General features: G+C 37.7%; 1 protein-coding gene across 1 annotated transcript in view; it reads right to left on the reverse strand.

Annotated features, from left to right (window-relative positions):
- The window catches only part of eys (eyes shut homolog), a 635,999-nt gene that overhangs the window by 435,377 nt on the left and 179,599 nt on the right, over positions 1 to 21,023 (reverse strand). The window contains exons 15-17 of the mRNA XM_062058295.1: positions 14,731 to 14,853; positions 10,660 to 10,773; positions 5,867 to 6,100 (exon numbers count right to left, since the gene is read on the reverse strand). Coding sequence (XP_061914279.1) covers positions 5,867 to 6,100; positions 10,660 to 10,773; positions 14,731 to 14,853 — 471 coding nt within the window. The remainder of the gene's footprint in view (positions 1 to 5,866; positions 6,101 to 10,659; positions 10,774 to 14,730; positions 14,854 to 21,023) is intronic.

Here is a 21,023-nt window from a genome sequence, read left to right on the forward strand (position 1 = left end):
TTATGTAAATGTTCTTTTTACAAGTTTAAAAGTAATAATTGAAGATTTTTTTGTCAAATGATTTAGTTTATTTTATTTTCACAGCGACATGTTAAGTTGTAGTTTCCATGCTCGTCTCTAATGTGACTGATGGCCATACGCAGTGTGCCTCTCGTACAGTAGGGGGCGATTGTTGTCATTTCCCGCTAGAGAATGCTACATGCTCAAAAGCTAGCTCTAGTAATTTTAAAGCTACAGATAAGTATTCAATGTTGTTGACCAGGGGTCCCCAAACCTTTTGACTCGGGGGCCGCATTGGGTTAAAACAATTTGGCCGGGGGCCGGGCTGTATATATATATATATATATATATATATATATATATATATATATATATATATATATATATATATATATATATATATATATCCATCCATCCTCTACCGCTTATTCCCTTCAGGGTGGCGGGGGGCGCTGGAGCCTATCTCAGCTACAATCGGGCGGAATGCGGGGTACACCCTATATACATACATACATACATATATATATATATATATATATATATATATATATATATATATATATACATATATATATATATATATATATATATATATTAGATATACACAGCGCACTTTCCGTGCGCGCGATGATGTTACGTTATCGATGAGAAAAGGCATTTTTAGACAATTGGGGCCGTAGTTTGGGGACCCCTGTTGTTGACGCTCACATTCAGCCCTTGGATTGCAGAAAGAGGGTTATTATTTTTTTAAGCATTATTTTTTTCAAAATCTATCTCAAACGATTGTTTACATATTTGGCAAACTAAATTTCAACATAAAGTATAGCCTGTGTGACATTTTACAATAAGCAGAAGCCATTCAAATTGAATTGAACAAAGTCAAGTCAAATTATTTGTGTTAAAGATGATTGTGATTGTGATTCTGATGATATAAAAAGAAATGGTAATATTAATATTATTAATGGTATTATTAATAACACTAACATTTGTTTTTAAATATACATGAAACATTTGTTTAGATCAGGGGTCCCCAAACTACGGCACGCCAGCGTCCAAAATCCGTCCCGCGGGGATTCCCAAGTTAAATTATTTTATTTTATTTTTTATTATTATTATTATTTTACATCTGTCCTTTCTAATTCATTTTCTACCACTTGTTACTCTTGGTGTCTCCTATCCGCTCAGGCAAATCATATTTTCTAAAAATGCATTTTCCGATCGATAACGTGACATCATCACGCTCTGAATATATATAAATATATATCAATCAATCAATCAATCAATCAATGTTTATTTATATAGCCCTGAATCACAAATGTCTCAAAGGGCTGAGATATATATATATATATATATATATATATATCGATAATATCGAACTGCCAATATTATCGGCCGATAAATGCTTTAAAATGTAATATCGGAAATTATCGGTATCGGTTTAAAAATTATTATCGGCAATTTTAAAACGCCACTGTGTACACGGACGTAAGGAGAAGTACAGAGCGCCAATAAACCTTAAAGGCACTTCCTTTGCGTGCCGGCCCAAACACATAATATCTACGGCTTTTCACACACACAAGTGAATGCAAGTATACTTGGTCAACAGCCATACAGGTCACACTGAGGGTGACCGTATAAACAACTTTAACAAATATGCGCCACACTGTGAACCCACACCAAACAAGAATGACAGAAACATTTCGGGAGAACATCCGCATCGTAACACAACATAAACACAACAGAACAAATACCCAGAACCCCTTGCAGCACTAACTCTTCCGGGACGCTACTATATACACCCCCCCCCCCCACCCCCACCCCCGCTACCCCGCCCATCTCAACCTCCTCATGCTCTCTCAGGGAGAGCATGTCCCAAATTCCAAGATGCTGTTTTGAGGCATGTTAAAAAAATAATGCACTTTGTGACTTCTATAATAAATATGGCAGTGCCATAACTTGAGTTGACTTATTTAGGAAAACCTTGTTACATTGTTTAATGCATCCAGCGGGGCATCACAACAAAATTAGGCATAATAATGTGTTGATTCCACGACTGTATATATCGGTATCGGTTGATATCGGTATCGGTAATTCAGAGTTGGACAATATCGGAATATCGGATATCGGCAAAAAAGCCATTATCGGACATCTCTCTCTCTCTATGTATATATATATATATATATATATATATATATATATATATATATATATATATATATATATATATATATATATATATATATACAGTAAATATATATATATATACAGTAAATATATATATATATATATATATATATATATATATATATATACTGTATACAGTAATACAGTATATATATATATATATATATATATATATATATATATATATATATATATATATATATATATATATATATATATATATATATATATATATATATATATATATATATATACTGTATATATATAAACATTTTTTTAAACCCAATGCAGCCCCCGAGTCAAAAGGTTTCGACTTTTTAAAGAAAATATATGCATCATTGCCATTTAAAATTATAAACAGATCTAAAATTATGGTCAAAATCTGTGGTTTGGAAGAGTACAAAATAGTCCAAAATCTTGAAATCAACACAGAGCCCTTTCAATTCCCATCTTTTCTCACAAGAAGTGACATACGTGTGAATTAAATTGTTAATTAATTGTGTATAGAAACAAAATGAAGTACACCATATGGCTGCAAACGACAAAGATGGCCACTCTGACTTGACTCTCGTGGGCAACTCTGGCATTGAAATAGGAGTACAGAACACTAAACCGTCACGTTAACATTTAACAAAAAGGTAAATACTAAAAGGGCTTGTTTCACCAAAGGTTTGTGTGTACTAAAGCACGAGCAAACGTGATAGCACACGCAAAACTGATCTACTTAACATGTGCAAAGTGGATTGTGTCTGTTCAGCAGTCAGAATAAGGTGTGCAATCCACTCTGCGTGTCTGTCTTCATTAATATGCAAAATGTATGCTGATCATCAAAATACCCACAATACTGGGAGGAGAAGGCGCAAATAATAATATTTAGCATGCGCAATGTGATTTATCAACACTCAACGCCATTTTGTGTGCACTATTTAGCGTTTTATTTAGCACGTGTGGAAAGCATGCAAACTGCACACGGCTGCAGGATCAATGCCTGCGCTGCAAAGACAGACGATGGACAGACGAGAATACTACTTGTGTGTGTCAACATTTTGAAATAAAAAAATACAAAATAAACATATCGTCAAAAAAATTATATTGTCTTGTCATTTAAAATGTTTTCAATAACTTTAGTTTATTTCACATTAGGGCTAGGCAGTATACCGGTATTAGTGTAGTAACGCGATACTAATGAATAATATTCGGTACTATACCGCCTCTAAAAAGTACCGGTCCCCGGCACACCCGTGATTGTCACGTCGTGTCATTGCTGGTTTACAAGCAGAGGAGCATGTTCGGCAGCGCGCAATCACGAAGTACTTACAAGCAGACACAGTGTGTAGACAGAAAAGGGAGAACGGATGCATTTTAGCTTAAAAACTGATGATAAAGGTGAAGTCATAACACTAAAACGCCCTCAGCAAGAGGTGCTTTAAGACATGGCTAGCTAGCTAGCGGCTAAAGTCCATCGGCAGTCTGCGGTGTTTTAGCTACTTCTAAATCACTTATCCTCGCCTTCATGGCGACAAATAAAGTAAGTTTCTTACAAGTATCATTCCTGCAGGACGAGGAATAGCTAAACATGCTTCACTACACACCGTAGCTCACCGGCGTCACAATGTAAACAAACGCCATGGGTGGATCTACACCTGACGTCCACTGTGATGATACCAAGTACAATAGCGAATCTAGTCGATACTACTATGATTACATCAATATTTCTTAGCATCACAAAAACGTATTTTGTTTTTTTAACATTTATATTATGTTTATAAACTCAGGAAATATGTCCCTGGAAACATTAAGACTTTGAATATGACCAATGTTGGATCCTGTAACAACCTGGTATCGGATCAATACCCAAATTTGTGATATCATCCAAAACTAATGTAAAGCATCCAAACAACAGAAGAATAAGTGATTATTACATTTTAACAGAAGTGTAGATTGAACATGTTAAAAGAGAAAGTAAGCAAATATTAACAGTAAATGAACAAGTAGATTAATAATTCATTATTTATCATTTATTTTCTACCACTTGTCCTTAGTAATTATGACAAAATAATATAATTTTAAATGGCACAATATGTTACTGCATACATCAGCAGGCTAATTAGGAGCCTTTGTTTGCTTACTTACTAATAAGAAACATATATTTAATGTACCGTAAGATTTTTTTGTTAAAATTAAGTCAATAATGCAATTTTTTGTGGTCCCCTTTATTTAGAAAAGTACCGAAAAGTATCGAAATACATTTTGGTACCAGTACCAACATAGTGGTATCGGGACAACACTTTCACATATGATATATATTATTACAATATTTCCTATGTGGAAAAAACTCTTTTAAGTATGCATTTTTTAACATCTTGAGCAAAAATTCAGCCTCTCTCACTGCAAAAAGTCAGTGCTCAAAAACAAGAAAAAAATAAAAATAAATAAAAAATAAAAATTAGGGGTATTTTACTTGAACTTAGCAAAATTATCTGCCAAAAGAACAAGAAAATTTGGCTTGTCAAGACTTAAAACAAGTAAAATTAGCTAACCTCAATGAACCCCAAAATACCTTAAAATAAGTATATTCTCACTAATAACAAGTGCACTTTTCTTGATAGAAAAAAAAGAGACCTTTTTGCTCAATATGTTGAAAAATATTCTTAAACTAAGTAAATGCTAGTGCCATTATCTTGACATAATGATATACACTCGGCATCATGATTTTTTTTTTTCATGCTTGAAGTAAGAAATTATTACTTTAAAAAAGTAGTTTTATACTTGTGAGTGTTGATGACACAGCTTTGCAACAGTTGATATTCTAGTTTCAAGCATGTTTTACTCAATATAGGTCATACAATCTCAGCAACAAGCTGTAATATCTTACTGAGATCATTTAGGACCAAAACCCTTAAAACAAGTAAAACACTCTAACATAAAATCTGCTTAGTGAGAAGAATTATCAGACAGAAAATAAGCAAATATCACCCTTTTTTGGGATATTTAATCTTACTTAGATTTCAGTTTTTGCAGTGCTCTAACAACAACAACAAAAAGTGGTTTCAATTTAGATGCACTGCATGACTGCTTCCAAAATGCCCAAAGTAGTACATGTTTCCTGCATGTTTGAAAACATAGCAAAAGCCACATGTAGGAGCATGATAAAATAATGTGCAGTAAATGAGTGTCTCCTTGGTGATGCCCCGTAGAGTACACGCACAATCATCATTTAAATAAGGCGGTCTGCACCATTTTTCAATTTCACATGCAGTCTTAGTAAATCACACCCAAGACGCCCACTATTAATAGCACATGCTATTTTATAAATCAGTTACTAAGAATAGGCATTATTTATAAAGAGAGTAGTTTGCCGTCTTTTTATAATGGAAACTAGCCTATTATCTGGCGTTGGGTGTTGATATTGGAGTGTTTTTCACACTTAAAAGAGAAATGGGGTTATGGATTCACCTCAGCTTTATGATGAGTTGGAACTGGAATTCAGCTCACACCCCGATAAACCCATCTCTGGTTAACACATTTTATAAATGTGTTTCACGTTGTTGCTTAAGCCTGCTGAGATAAGACTCCGGGTGAAGAAGTAAAATAATCAACCCTGGAGTGTGTCTGCTATGATCACAATTCATCGCACAGAAGCCTCATTTGGAAATAAGTGCCTGCTGGATGCTGCAGCTACCTGGTAAACAATCACACTTGAAGCCTCTCCACAGATCCACGCATGTTGATCCGTGTTGACACAGGCCTTCAACACAGTGGTACATGGCTGTTCCGCAGCGTGGCCCGGTGTAGCCACGTTGACAAACACATGTGTAAGTGTTTGCAAAACCTTCGCAGCGGATGGCGCCCTTCAGGTCACAGGGATTGGACGTACATTGGTTCACAGATGAGTAGCAGTCACTGCCACGGTATCCTGCAAAGAGGAAGAAGTGGGATCAAATAAGAGATGGATGTGCAGCACCGCATACACAGCAGCATGCACCTGACCTCCCCTTGTCCGGCAGACGTCACGGTTTGAGATTTCATCGCCAGGCTTTTACCTCTCGACAGTTTTATATATTTTATCGAACAAAAACCCTGGGCATAAGGGTAAATTAAAGTAGCGTTACACAACCTCTGCTGTGTAACATCCCTGCTATAAACAGCGAACCCTATTTTCTATACAAAATACATTTAAATAGCAATACAAAAAGATTTTAGGTAATGCACAGAAAAAGTGTTTTTTGCATAAATAATAATAATAGTACACATTAGTGTTGTAACGATACCAATATTTTGGTACCGGTACTAAAATTAGTTTGATACTTTTCGGTACTTTTCTAAATAAAGGGGACCACAAAAAATTGCATTATTGGCTTTATTTTAACAACAAATCTTAGGGTACATTAAACATATGTTTCTTATTGCAGTTAAGTCCTTCAATAAAATAGTGAACATACAAGAAAACGTGTCTTTTATTAGTAAGTAACAAACAAAGGCTCCTAATTAGTCTGCTGATGTATGCAGTAACATATTGTGTCATTTATCAATCTATTATTTTGTCAAAATTATAAGGGACAAGTGGTAGAAAATGAATTATTAATCTACTTGTTCATTCACTGTTAATATCTGCTTACTTTCTCATTCAACATGTTCTATCTACACTTCTGTTAAAATGTAATAATCACTTATTCTTCTGTTGTTTGGATGCTTTACAATAGTTGTGGATGATACCCCAAATTTGAGTATCAAGTAGTTACAGGATCATACATTGCTCATATTCAAAGTCCTCATGTGTCCAGGGACAGATTTCCTGAGTTTATAAACATAATATACATTTTTAAAAAACGAAAGAAGATGTGATGCCAAAAAATATCGACGTAATCATCGTAGTATTGACGAGATACGTGCCTGTATTTGATATCATTACAGTGGATGTTAGGTGTAGATCCACCAATGGCATTTGTTTACATTGTGACGCTACGGTGTGTAGTGAAGCATGTTTAGCTATTCCTCGTCCTGCAGGGATGATAATTGTAAGAAACTTACTTTGTCGCCATGGAGGCGAGGATTAGTGATTTAGAAGTAGCTAAAACACTGCCGACTGCGGATGGACGTTAGCCGCTTGTCTTAAAGGATCTCTTCCTGAGGGTGTTTCAGTGTTATAACTTCATCTTTATCTTTAGTTTTTAAGCCAAAATGTGTCCGTTCTCCCTTTTCTGTCTACACACTGTGTCTGCTTGTAAGTACTCTGTGATTGTGCGCTGCCGAACATGCTCCTCTGCTCGTAATACCAGCAATGTCACAACGTGACTTCGACGCGGGCGCGGGGGGTTGCGGAACCGGTACGTTTCAGAGACGGTATAGTACCGAAAATGATTCATTAGTATCGCGGTACTATACTAATACCAGTATACCGTACAACCCCAGTACACATAATAACATAATATATGATAATAATATCAAACATAACACATCATAATTATATTAACACACTTACAGTAGTACCTCAACTCAAGCATTGCATTGCACGACGGAGTTGGTAATTAAAAACACTCATAACTCAAAGTCTATTGAAAAGAACTGAAATCAATTTAACATGTGCTTGGCCCTTCCAAAACAGCCACATTTTAAATGTCTTTAAGAAAAAAAAAACCTTTAGGCTATAAATATTGTTTAAAAAACATTACAGTAGTATGAAATAATGTCATAATACTGTATTAGCTGTTGTCTTTGGGAGCAGACTAATGTGGTGTCTCCTTTGGGCTACCTTCCCCGCTTAGTATCCATTTATTATAAGTGACTTGTTTTATTTTAGCATAGCTGTCTCTGTGCGTAACAATAGGAAATAGGAAATTGCTGTTTATGTTCCACACGGACATATTTGGGTAAGGAGTCAGAGTTGACCACAAGCGATATACAGTCGTGGTCAAAAGTTTACATACACCTGTAAAGAACATAATGTGGGGGCGGCGTGGCGAAGTTGGTAGAGTGGCCGTGCCAGCAATCGGAGGGTTGCTGGTTACTGGGGTTCAATCCCCACCTTCTACCATCCTAGTCACGTCCGTTGTGTCCTTGGGCAAGACACTTCACCCTTGCTCCTGATGGCTGCTGTTTAGCGCCTTGCATGGCAGCTCCCGCCATCAGTGTGTGAATGTGTGTGTGAATGGGTGATTGTGGAAATACTGTCAAAGCGCTTTGAGTACCTAGAAGGTAGAAAAGCGCTATACAAGTATAACCCATTTATCATTTATCATTTAATGTCATGGCTGTCTTGAGTTTCCAATAATTTCTACAACTCGTATTTTTTTGTGATAGAGTGATTGGAGCACATACTTGTTGGTCACAAAAAACATTCATGAAGTTTGGTTCTTTTATGAATTTATTATGGGTCTACTGAAAATGGGAGGAAATCTGCTGGGTCAAAAGTATACATACAGCAATGTTAACATTTGGTTGTATGTCCCTTGGCAAGTTTCACTACAATAAGGCACTTTTGGTAGCCATCCACAAGATTCTGGTTGAATTTTTGACCACTCCTCTTAACAAAATTGGTGCAGTTCAGCTAAATTTGTTGGTTTTCTGACATGGACTTGTTTCTTCAGCATTGTCCACACGTTTAAGTCAGGACTGTAGGAAGGCCATTCTAAAACCTTAATTCTAGCCTGATTTAGCCATTCCTTTACCACTTTTGACGTGTGTTTGGGGTCATTGTCCTGTTGGAACACCCAACTGCACCCAAGACCCAACCTCCGGGCTGATGAATTTAGGTTGTCCTGAAGAATTTGGAGGTAATCCTCCTTTTTTATTGCCATGACATTATGTTCTTTACAAGTGTATGTAAACGTTTGACCACGACATTATGTAATACACACTACCGTTCAAAAGTTTGGGGTCACATTGAAATGTCCTTATTTTTGAAGGAAAAGCACTGTACTTTTCAATGAAGATAACTTTAAACTAGTCTTAACTTTAAAGAAATACACTCCATACATTGCTAATGTGGTAAATGACTATTCTAGCTGCAAATGTCTTGTTTTTGGTGCAATATCTACATAGGTGTATAGAGGCCCATTTCCAGCAACTATCACTCCAGTGTTCTAATGGTACAATGTGTTTGCTCATTGGCTGAGAAGGCTAATTGATGATTAGAAAACCCTTGTGCAATCATGTTCACACATCTGAAAACAGTTTAGCTCGTTACAGAAGCTACAAAACTGACCTTCCTTTGAGCAGATTGAGTTTCTGGAGCATCACATTTGTGGGGTCAATTAAACGCTCACAATGGCCAGAAAAAGAGAACTTTCATCTGAAACTCGACAGTCTATTCTTGTTCTTAGAAATGAAGGCTATTCCACAAAATTGTTTGGGTGACCCCAAACTTTTGAACGGTAGTGTATATATAGTATGTATACCAAAAGTAATGCTTTGGTAAAAAGGTGTGTCAGGACTACACAAAACAAAGTGAACCATGTAAAAAACATCACCTGCAGCTACTACATTTTTTTCATGGATAAATGTTCATCGTTTGGATGTTTGTGACTGCATGCTGCAGAGGCAGGCTGCAGCTTGTGTGATGTGGGCTGACTGGTAGAACATATTTTCATATGGTTTGTTTCTCTGATTTGGTCTTCTGCGTCCTCTCCTTAACACTAACTTTCTTAATTCAGATGGTTGGAATTAGTCAGGATTGTGTCAAAAGCGCACGTCAGCAGTCTAATCAAAACTTGTGCTTGTTTCTTGTGTAAAAGAAGCAGGAACAATGTAACAATGCAACAATATATTAAGTATTTATTCCTCAAACGACACAAATATTACTTCCATCAAATAAAACAAAAAAAAATGCTCATAACTCAAGGTATGCGGAGAAACATGTAATATCTAAAATTACTTGTAAATTAAGGTATCCTCTCCTCCTATCCAGGAAATCACAAAAAGCCGCTGCCTGACCAGGGCTGAGAAAATCTGCAGAGACTCTTCCCACCCCCATCAAGGACTGTTTTCACTGCTGGACTCTAGAAAGAGATTCCGCAGCCTCCGTAGCAGAACCTCAACGTTCTGGAACAGCTTCTTCCCTCAGGCCATAAGACTCTTGAACGCATCATAATAATCCCCTCAATTCCCCCCCAAAACAGATTAACTCGCTGGAATATAAAGACAATATATAACATACATCCATAAACGTGGATGCATATGCAAAAGTGCAATATATTTATCTGTACAGTAATCTATGTATTTATATCTGCACCTTATTGCTCTTTTATCCTGCACTACAACGAGCTAATGCAACATTTTGTTCTTATCTGTACTGTAAAGTTCAAATTTGAATGACAATAAAAGGAAGTCTCAATCTAAGTCTAAGTAAGTCGGAAGTTGAGGTACCACTGTATATGATTGAATGAATGAATGACACAAATGAAAAAGGTAGAGTACCATCCATCCATTTTCTACCCTTACATATAAAACAATACTGTACAATATTCTGATAAATACCTGGTGGGCAAATACATTGTATTTCTCCGGATAAGTTGTGGAAACAGGTTCCTCCATTTTTGCAGATGTCCACATCAGCTGTACATGCTGAGAGAGCAGTTGAGCAGTTTTTACCTGAAAATAAACTTTTGTTTTACTTTGTAATAATGCACCAACAATAACATTGTTGTTTATTCTGAACATTTTGACGAGTGCTGCAAAATTATCTTTCTTTTTTTTTTAAATCAGATCAATCACACTTTTAGATTGGGATTAATCACAATTTATTACTCGCTGGCATAATTTAAATTAACCTAAAAAAAGGTCCCAATATTTGGACGCAAATTCTGTTTTATTGTCCGAATGTCATCCAAGAACACATTTACCTTTTTTTTACTTGAATGTACGTCATTTATTTGTTAAAAATGTGGTAACAGTTGTCCAGCCACGGTGTATTTTAAAGTGAAATATGCCAGCAAACACACCAGTCAGAGTCTCCTCACTCTTCTTTGCACAGATAAAACTCATTTGTATACTCTACCCTTTAAATAGACCCCCTTTTTAGACCAGTTGATCTGCCGTTTCTTTTCTTTTCTGCTTTGCCCCCCTCTCCCTTGTGAAGGGGTGAGGCACAGGTCCGGTGGCCATGGATGAAGTGCTGGCTGTCCAGAGTCGGGACTTGGGGTGGACCGCTCGCCTGTGCATCGGTTAGGGACAACTCTGCGCTGCTGACCTGTTTCCGCTCGGGATGGTTTCCTGCTGGCCCATCTATGGACTGGACTCTCACTATTATGTTAGATCCACTATGGACTGGACTCTCACTATTATGTTAGATCCACTATGGACTGGACTTTCACAATATTATGCTAGACCCACTCGACGTCCATTGCACCGGTCTCCCCTGGGGGGGCGGGGGGTGTCACCCACATCTGCGGTCCTCTCCAAGGTATCTCATTGTCATCCCACTGGGTTGCGTTTTTCCTTGCCCTGAAGTGGGCTCTGAACCGAGGATTTTGTTGTGGCTTGTGCAGCCCTTTGAGACACTTGTGATTTAGGGCTATATAAATAAACATTGATTGATTGATTGATAGACTAAACTCATGTTTGTCATGTGTGGTCAAAATAAATGTCTCGATTAACCCGCCTATTTGCATGATTAATGCCTTTTTTAGATTAATCGCACAAGTTACTTGTTTACTTTTACAGACCTAAATTTGACACTTAAAACTTGTATCTATTTATTTCATTTATATAATGACTTCAACTTTTAGCTCTCAAAACAGTTTTCTTCTAGTATGAATTGTTGTTCAACTGCTTTTTGCATAAACTTGAGTGTTTTTCTAATTTTATTTTTGCACAGGAATGGTTCTAAGCTTGTGGTTCGGTACTCAATCTGGACCCAAAATTACAAAACAAGTTACTTTGTGTGCACTTCGGTGTGGTTCGCTTAGCATTCACACCAAATTCTGATCGTTTTAAAAGACAATCTCTGTATGTAGTCGTTTTCTGTCATGATCCTGTGTTTAGTGTTTCTTCCTGTCCAGCATGTATTTCTGGTTCCTGTGACTTTAGCTCTGTTCTCTTCACTTGTTCTTGGTTGGCAATTTGGAGGCCCACCTGTCCCTGATTGCCAATAAGGAGGGTTTATCTGCCAGTGTCAACTTTTTTGCAAATACCTTCCCCTTGGTTCAATGTCAAACGTCCATGTTGTACCTTTTTGAGTTTTTCCCTTATCTTATCTTGCCTATAGTTTTATATTGTTTTTGTTACATTTTTGCTCAACCGTGGTGTACTGCTAAAACCACACTGGTGCTTCCTTATTTTGGGTACTTAACAAAAGGACCTACTTGCAGGTCGCCTGCCTTCTCTGCACCCTGGGATGACGGCCATCGCAACTATGTCCAGTTGTAACAGTTCGTACAAAAAAAAGTGATATGAACGCAATGGGTTGTGAAGTGTCACATGTCACACGTGCTGCAGTGTGTTTACAAAAGTAAACATGCCCCTAATTAGGTTGGAGTCCTGGCGCATTTCTGGCAATTTCAAGTATTTTTAAAACCAGAGTCAACATTGTTTTAAAGCATTTCACAAAGGATTTTCGCTCTGACAGTTTGTGCGACACCTGCTTCAATGTCTGTTCCGAACAGTGTGTTGGTGATTGTCGCCTTTCGATGACCTATAAGTCGGATGAACGCCACCCGAGCGTTCAGACTGCAGTCGTGGAATACAAATCGGATTCATGACCACATATGAAAGAGGTCTGTGTCGGATTTGAAAACAAATCAGAGTTTTACGGTTCATACTAACATGGAAAAAATCAGATAGAGATCACATCTGGACAAATTGGGTGTGTTCGTAGCTTTTGCCATCTGACCAAAGGCTACGCAGTAAGAGCATATGCATAACATAAGAACAATGCTATGTTTTAGGTATCGTATGAATATTTAGGTTATTTTTAAACCCACCATATTCACCAACACTCCTCGATTCTCACCCATGGTAAACTACCGGCCGGTGTCCCACCTTCCCTTTATCTCGAAAATCCTTGAAAAATTGTTGCACAGCAGCTAAATGAACACTTAGCATCTAACAATCTCTGTGAACCTTTTCAGTCCGGTTTCAGGGCAAATCGCTCTACGGAGACAGCCCTCGCAAAAATTATATTGATGATCTATTGCTAACTGTGGATGCTGATGCGTCATCCATGTTACTGCTACTTGATCTCAGCACAGCTTTCAATACCGTCAATCATAACATTCTATCAGAGCGTATCAAAAACACGTAGTGGTATGTCAAAATGTCTTTTCTTGGTTTAACTCATATCTTACTGAGAGGATGCAGTGCGTTTCCCATAAAAATGTGACCTCGGAGTATGTTAAGGTAACAGGGTTCGGTTCTTGGCCCTGCACTTCTTAGTATCCACATGCTGCCGCTAGGCGACATCATTCGCAAATACGGCGTTAGCTTTCACTGTTATGCTGATGACACCCAACTCTACATGCCCCTACATACCAGTTTGTAGTCACCTGGAGGTGTGTCTAATGAAATCAAACAATGGTTGTCGAGCAACGTTTTGCATTTTAATGCTAAGAAAATGGAAATGCTGATTATCGGTTCTGGTAGACACCAGCACCTGTTTAATAATACCACCTTAACATTTGACAACAAAACAATTTCAGAAAGCGACATAGTAAAGAATGTTGGTATTATCTTCGACCCAACTCTCTTGTTTGAGCCACACATTAAGAGTGTTACTAAAAAGGTTAATTGCCGTAATATCACTAAAATTCGTCCCATTTTGTTCATTACCAATGCTGAGATCATTGTTCATGCGTTCGTTACGTCTCGTCTCGTTTACTGTAACGTATTCATTTCGGGTCTCTTACAAGCAACGCAAGTTCTTTTCAAGCGGATTAAACATGACAAGTGCAAACGCACTAAAAAACTGCAATACGGGCTATGAAAAGATTGCTGATCATTATCTAGTGGAGGACAAAATGAAAAAGATCTTAAATGCCACCCAGATAAATATCAATTAGCAATATAAAATACCATATAAAAGGTAATAGTATGTAAATTGCATGTGGGTTACATACGTAACTGGGCTTTACTATCGTCATTTTTATTCATTATTTATCACAGTGAGTCTCCTCTATAACAGCCACAAATAAACACTGTTTTTTTGGCCTAGTTTTCATCTGCTTTAATGGGCTACAGGATATAAATAAAAAAAACTGCCTTGTTAGTGCTGATCAACGTGTTTTCATAAGCATTTTTTTTCATATTCCAATGAAAAGCCAAGCACTGAAAAAAAAGACATGGTGCATCAAAACCTTATATTTTGCCCTTAAAACCCTTTAATTTTCCATAACTTTGAAGCAGACAGAGAAATATACAGTGTGTATACAGTACATACTGTAGTTAACCCATACATTCTCATTGGATTAACTGCAAGATCATTTAGTGCCTAATTAAAGTGGATTATAGTCTGTTTCTGTGCGTTATCATGTAACTACTCTGACGATTAGAGGGTGTTGCAGAGTCATCATATTCATTGTCAGAACGATTAAAATGATGACATAGATAACTCACCAGCAAAGCCCAAAGGACAGATGCACTCATAGTCTGCAACCAAGTCAATACATGTGGAATTATTGGCGCAGTACCCATGAACACATTCATCATGATTGATTTCGCAGTTCGACCCTCCAAACCCTGGAAAGAGGAGAAGGGGGGGGGAGGGGTTTGAGGGAATCTCATCAAAACTGGTCTGTAAATGTCAGTAAACAGCATGCTTGAAAAGAAGCCAATTAGAATCAAATCACACCAAAGTGCTTGGGAATATTTTCTTCATATAGTTTGAAAAATTGATCCAGTACTGTGCAAAAGCTTTTGGTCGAGCATACTTTGTAGGGATGCGTATTGTTTAAATTTGAACAGTACAAGTCTGTACTTTGCTTGTTTTGTAATACTGGTGTTGAGAATTCTGGTGTTTGTGAATGCACCTCACTCAATGTGATAGTGATTGGTGCATATTAAGAATTGTAGTTGCTCTTGTGGAAAAACAGGCAAAATATGTGTACCTTGGGAATGTTGACACGTTAAAGGCCTACTGAAACCCACTATTACCGACCACGCAGTCTGATAGTTTATATATCAATGATGAAATCTTAACATTGCAACACATGCCAATACAGCCAGGTTAGATTAGTAAAGTGCAATTTTAAATTTCCCGCAAAATATTCTGCTGAAAACGTCTCGGTATGATGACGTTTGCACGTGACGTCACGGATTGCGCGAACATATTGGGACACCATTGTGGCCAGCTATTAAGTCGTCTGTTTTCATCGCAAAATTCCACAGTATTCTGGACATCTGTGTTGGTGAATCTTTTGCAATTTGTTTAATGAACAATGAAGACAGTAAAGAAGCAAGCTGTAGGTGGGAGCGGTGTATTAGCGGCTGGCTGCAGCAACACAACCAGGAGAACTTTGAGTTGGATAGCAGATGCGCTACCGTGAGTACGCAGCTTTGGCTTCCAAACATTTGATCGCTTGCCCGTACGTGCGTGCCGCTATGTGCATGTCACGCACGTAATTTTGGGGAAATATATGTGCTGTATGAACTTTACGGAGGTGAACGGTACTTTGGGCTGTGGGATTGAGTGTGTTGTGCGGGTGTTTGAGTTGTATTGGTGGGTTGTATGGACGGGAGGGGGGAGGTGTTTGTTATGCGGATTTATTTGTGGCATATTAAATATAAGCCTGGTTGTGTTGTGGCTAATAGAGTATATATATGTCTTGTGTTTATTTACTGTTTTAGTCATTCCCAGCTGAACATCGGGTCCCACCCGCCTCTCACAGCATCTTCCCTATCTGAATCGCTTCCACTGCCCTCTCTAATCCTTCACTCTCACTTTCCTCATCCACGAATCTTTCATCTTCGCTCAAATTAATGGGGTAATCGTGGCTTTCTCGGTCCGAATCGCTCTCGCTGCTGGTGGCCATGATTGTAAACAATGTGCAGATGTGAGGTGCTCCACAACCTGTGACGTCACGCTACTTCCGGTACAGGCAAGGCTTTTTTATCAGCAACTAAAAGTTGCAAACTTTATCGTCGATGTTCTCTACTAAATCCTTTCAGCAAAAATATGGCAATATCGCGAAATGATCAAGTATGACACATAGAATGGACCTGCTATCCCCGTTTAAATAAGAACATTTCATTTCAGTAGGCCTTTAAGGTTGACAATAAAGCTTAAAAAGCGCATCAGACTCGTGTGCCTCTGTCAAGATGCTACAGTACTAAAAGGTGTTATGTGCAGAATACCGCCTTCAAGCAATTGTTGCATGTGGCTAAGTCTGTGTTTATTTAGCACCTAAAAGAAGCACTAATACATTTCCCCCCGGTCTGGGTACTACTGTCTATGTAGGCACTAGTGCCACTATGGAAGAACATTTTGGTCGAGTTAATTTTTTTTTGGTCTCTAGTCTTTTGACATAGTATAACAGTTAGCAGGTGTTAGCGACAACGTCCACTAGTACCTAACCTGCATGCGGCTCTTTAGCGCCGCCCTAGTGGCTCCCTGGAACTCTTTCAGACGTGTGAAAATGGAAAAAGATAAGGAAAACTTTTTTTTTTTGTTTTAATATATTTTCTGTCGGAGAACAAACATGACACAAACCTTCCTAATTGTTACAAATCCCACTGTTCACCCTTCACTGATGAGAGTATTTGGCAAGCACCGTTTTGTCCTACTAATTGCAGCGATTCTTGAATCCAATCCAATCCACTTTATTTATATAGCACATTTAAACAACAAAAATGTTTCCAAAGTGCTGCACAACAATATTAAAAACAATATTCAATTATCCTAAGCTCCACCAATGACTGAATAAAAACAAAAAATAAATAAATATAAAACCAATATAAAAACAATATAAAAACAATATAATTAAAAACGATTTTAAAGGGTAAAACCAATTAAAACAGTAAATAGAAATCAAAATTTATAAAAAAACACAGAGGACAGAGGACCAAACAACTCACGTAGTGTTAAAAGCCAAAGAATAAAAGTGGGTCTCAAGACGAGACTTAAAACACTCCACTGTGGGAGCAGTTTGAACATGGAGGGGCAGAGTGTTCCAGAGCTTAGGGCCGACCACAGAGAAGGCCCCGTCTCCCCTGGATTTAAGTCTGGTCTTGGGCACCACGATCTGGAGCTGGCTCTCGGACCTCAGAGCGCGCGCAGGAGTGTACGTTTGGATGAGGTCCGAGATATATTGAGGTGCCAGTCCATGTAAAGCTTTAAAAACAAACAGCAAGGTTTTAAAATCAATTCTAAAATGAACAGGGAGCCAGTGCAAACTCTGAAGATTTGTGTTTATATGCTGGCGTTTCCTGGCCCCTGTTAAAAGTCGTGCTGCCGCGTTCTGGTCTAACTGCAACCGGGAGAGAGCTTTTTGGCTAATGCCAGCATAAAGTGCATTGCAGTAGTCCAGGCGATTTGAAATAAAAGCATGCACGACTTGTTCAAAAAGGTTAAAAGATAAAAACGGTTTTACCTTTACTAAAAGACGAAGATGATAAAAACACAATTTTAAAACGCCATTGACTTGTTTGTCAAGTTTAAAATCGCTGTCTATAGTGACACCAAGGCTGGTGACTTTGGGACGCACATCATTTTGCAATGGTCCCAAGTCAGTGAGGGCCGGACCAAAAACTGAAATTTCCGTTTTTCCCTCATTCATTATTAAACAATTCTGGGCAAACCAGGCCTTGATGTCGCATAGACAGTTGAGAAGGGGTGTCAGGGGGCCGTGGCCTTTTGAAATCGGCATATAAATATGGCAGTTGTCTGCATAAAAGTGATAAGACACTCCATGCCTCTTAAAAATCTCTCCAAGAGGGAGAAGGTACAGTGCTAAGAGGATGGGGCCTAGAATAGATCCCTGTAGTTTGTTTACATGTACAACTTTCTCCGATGCTGCCACATAAAGACGTGTTTTATGCCACTCATGTGTCTCATTTGTCCACCAAACGTTTTATGCTGTGCATGAATGCACAAAAGTGAGCTTTGTTGATTTTATTGATTTGCTGGAGTGCTTATCAGGCATATTTGGTCAATCCATTACTGCGAGCTAATTGATGCTAACATGCTATTTAGGCTAGTGTTGGAAGCATATCCATATTTAAGTGTTACTTCTTTCTAAAAACTCCTATAGTCATATTTACATCAGCTAATGTCTCGTGTGGTACAAAGTGCTTGGATTCGAGTGTCCTTGGTTAGAGTCAGAGCGCTGTCTTTGTTGAGACTGCCATTACATTCCTAAGATAAGGAGCACAGCTAGACTGGGGAAACAGCAGGTGGGGGGGACAGGAGAAGGAGGAAGTAGACAGGAGTTCCGGGGTTTTGGTAGACCGATCTGGACCGGGCTAGGGAACGCTTGGGTGCTGGGTTGGTCTCAGGTTTGTCCTCTAAGCTTTGAGAATAAACTACAAAATACCAACTATTGCCTGGAGATTGAATATAAACATCAGCGTATTGCCATAAAAAGAATCTGGGAGAGACTAGCAATTTGAATTCCCCATTGGAGGAATGCTGGTCAACGCAACACTAGCTGTATGTACATATTGTATCATTATCCCTCGTTTGTAGGTATATTTGATCTCATTTAATTTCATTGACTTATGTCCTCTCTGTATTTAATTTATATTTGCATGTCTCTTGACACTTTATTTGTATGTAATATTGGCTGCTTTTTTGATAGGTGTCTGTGTGCCATGTTGTTTCAGACCACAGCAAACGTTACCCAGCTTGCCAAGATTGTAATAAATCCATTAGAAGAAGACAGCCTGACGTTTTCTTCGACACACACATCTATTTATTTGGCCATTCTAAGCCAGTAATTTCCAGGAGTTATCTCATCCTCTTAGAAGCCTCAGTTTTACTAATGTTTTCCAATGTTGTAAAAATGTGTAGAACAAATATTAAATTTCAACATTTCTGTTAACAAAGATTTGTGTCAGCCTGCGACCCATAGTCATTTTGATAGTAGGCTAATATAGACACTTATATGTGTTGCCTTCATCATAACACGTATATAAGGCTTTTAACTTTTTGCGGCTCCAGACAGATTTTTGTTTTTATATTTTTGGTCCAATATGGCTCCTTCAACATTACGGGTTGCCGACCCCTAACCAGTACTAGCAAACCTACAGTAAATAAAACACTCTGGCAAGCCTCAAGGGAGAGTGGGATATATAAAATATGTGGTGCTGTCAAACTTTTTTTTTTTTTTAATCAGATGAAAATTAATCACATTTACATTTTAATTCATTGTAATTAATTGGAGTAAATTACTTGTACTTAAAAACACCCCAATATTTTCACACAAGTACAATTTTATAGTCAGACTGTCATACAGGAATATTTTTATTTAAATGCACATCCTTTTATTTGCTCAACGTTTGCTAACAGTTTTATCTAAAGTCCCATTTGGGTTTATTTTAAAGTGAAATCTTCCAGCGAGAACACCAGTCGGAGTCTCCTCAATCATATTTGCACTGACATATGCGTTGACTTGATCACTGACTGTATAAGAACCTGCACCGCTTTTCAGGTAACCATCCGTGGTTAAAGTAAAGAAGCATGTGCCTTCAATGTAAATTGCCTAATTAATCGGTGTTTTTACATGATTCATTTAATAACCTTTTATGATTATTTGGATTCATTTTGTTGAGTTTTGGCTTGGGAAACTGTTTGTGATTCCAAAGGATGCAGAGGGCTACAGACAGCTTGCAGGTAAGGTGATGATTTAATCCAATACACAGGGCAAAAATACAAATAGCGTACCGCTGGAAAACTCACGAGAAGTTTGAGGCTAACTTAGCAGAACATTGCATCAAATAGAATAGACATATACTTAGGGCGTAGCATGAAATCAAACAAACAGTTGTGCGTAGCGAACAATGGACCAGTGCCGAGCGAGCCGGGCATAAAACGGGTGTGAAATTAGTGATGGCAGCAGGTGGAGACACTAATCAACAAACAGAGACCGGTGTGTGAGCTCAAGCCTTCCTAGCAGTGAGAATGTAAACAAAGTACGACAAGGAGCACTAGAAACAGAGCTAAACACAAAACCTAGGAGAATAACAACAAAACATGACCTAGAGCGACATGTCATGTCAAATTAAGCATTAACTTTGTCGTCCCTAGAAATAAGCAATAACTATCTACAATGTCCATAGTGTAGTTTTAAGTTGCAATTGATTTTACAGTCAAGTATAGAAGACGGCATCAATTTAGGGGCGGGGGAAATACGATCAGTGTTCCATGTCATTTAGATTTCAAAAACACAGGCATCGTCAATTTCACATTGTTGTGCAACTGACTCCCTTCTCTTAATTTTAGTTAGTTTGTGCATAATTATTACTTCCTCATAACCAGTCTTAGCAAAGAACAATTTTACAATTTCATGCCACATTACTCTGTAGTGATTTTTTTATTGTTTTAATCTCCTGATTTTTAAATACAATATAGAAGTGGGTAGAATACCCAACAATTGTACTCTTGTAAGAGTACGGTTACTTTAGAATAATATGACTCAAGTAAAATAAAAAGTAGTCAGTTTTTAAACATTATTATTTTATTTTTTATAAATGGCTGTGATGATAATGTAAATGAGGGATTTCTAATGACTGCTGTGTTGGAATTCTTACTAATATTGATACTGTTGTTGATATTATTTTTTGTTTGACTACTTTTGGATTGTTTTGTGTCATGTTTGTGTCTTCTCAATTGCTGTGTTGATTGCTATTCTGAATGTTGCTGGGCTGGGTTTGGTTTTGGAATTGGAATTGTATTATTATGGTATTATTGTGCA

This window comes from Entelurus aequoreus, linkage group LG09 (genome assembly GCF_033978785.1).
Source record: "Entelurus aequoreus isolate RoL-2023_Sb linkage group LG09, RoL_Eaeq_v1.1, whole genome shotgun sequence".
Classification (NCBI taxonomy): domain Eukaryota; kingdom Metazoa; phylum Chordata; class Actinopteri; order Syngnathiformes; family Syngnathidae; genus Entelurus; species Entelurus aequoreus.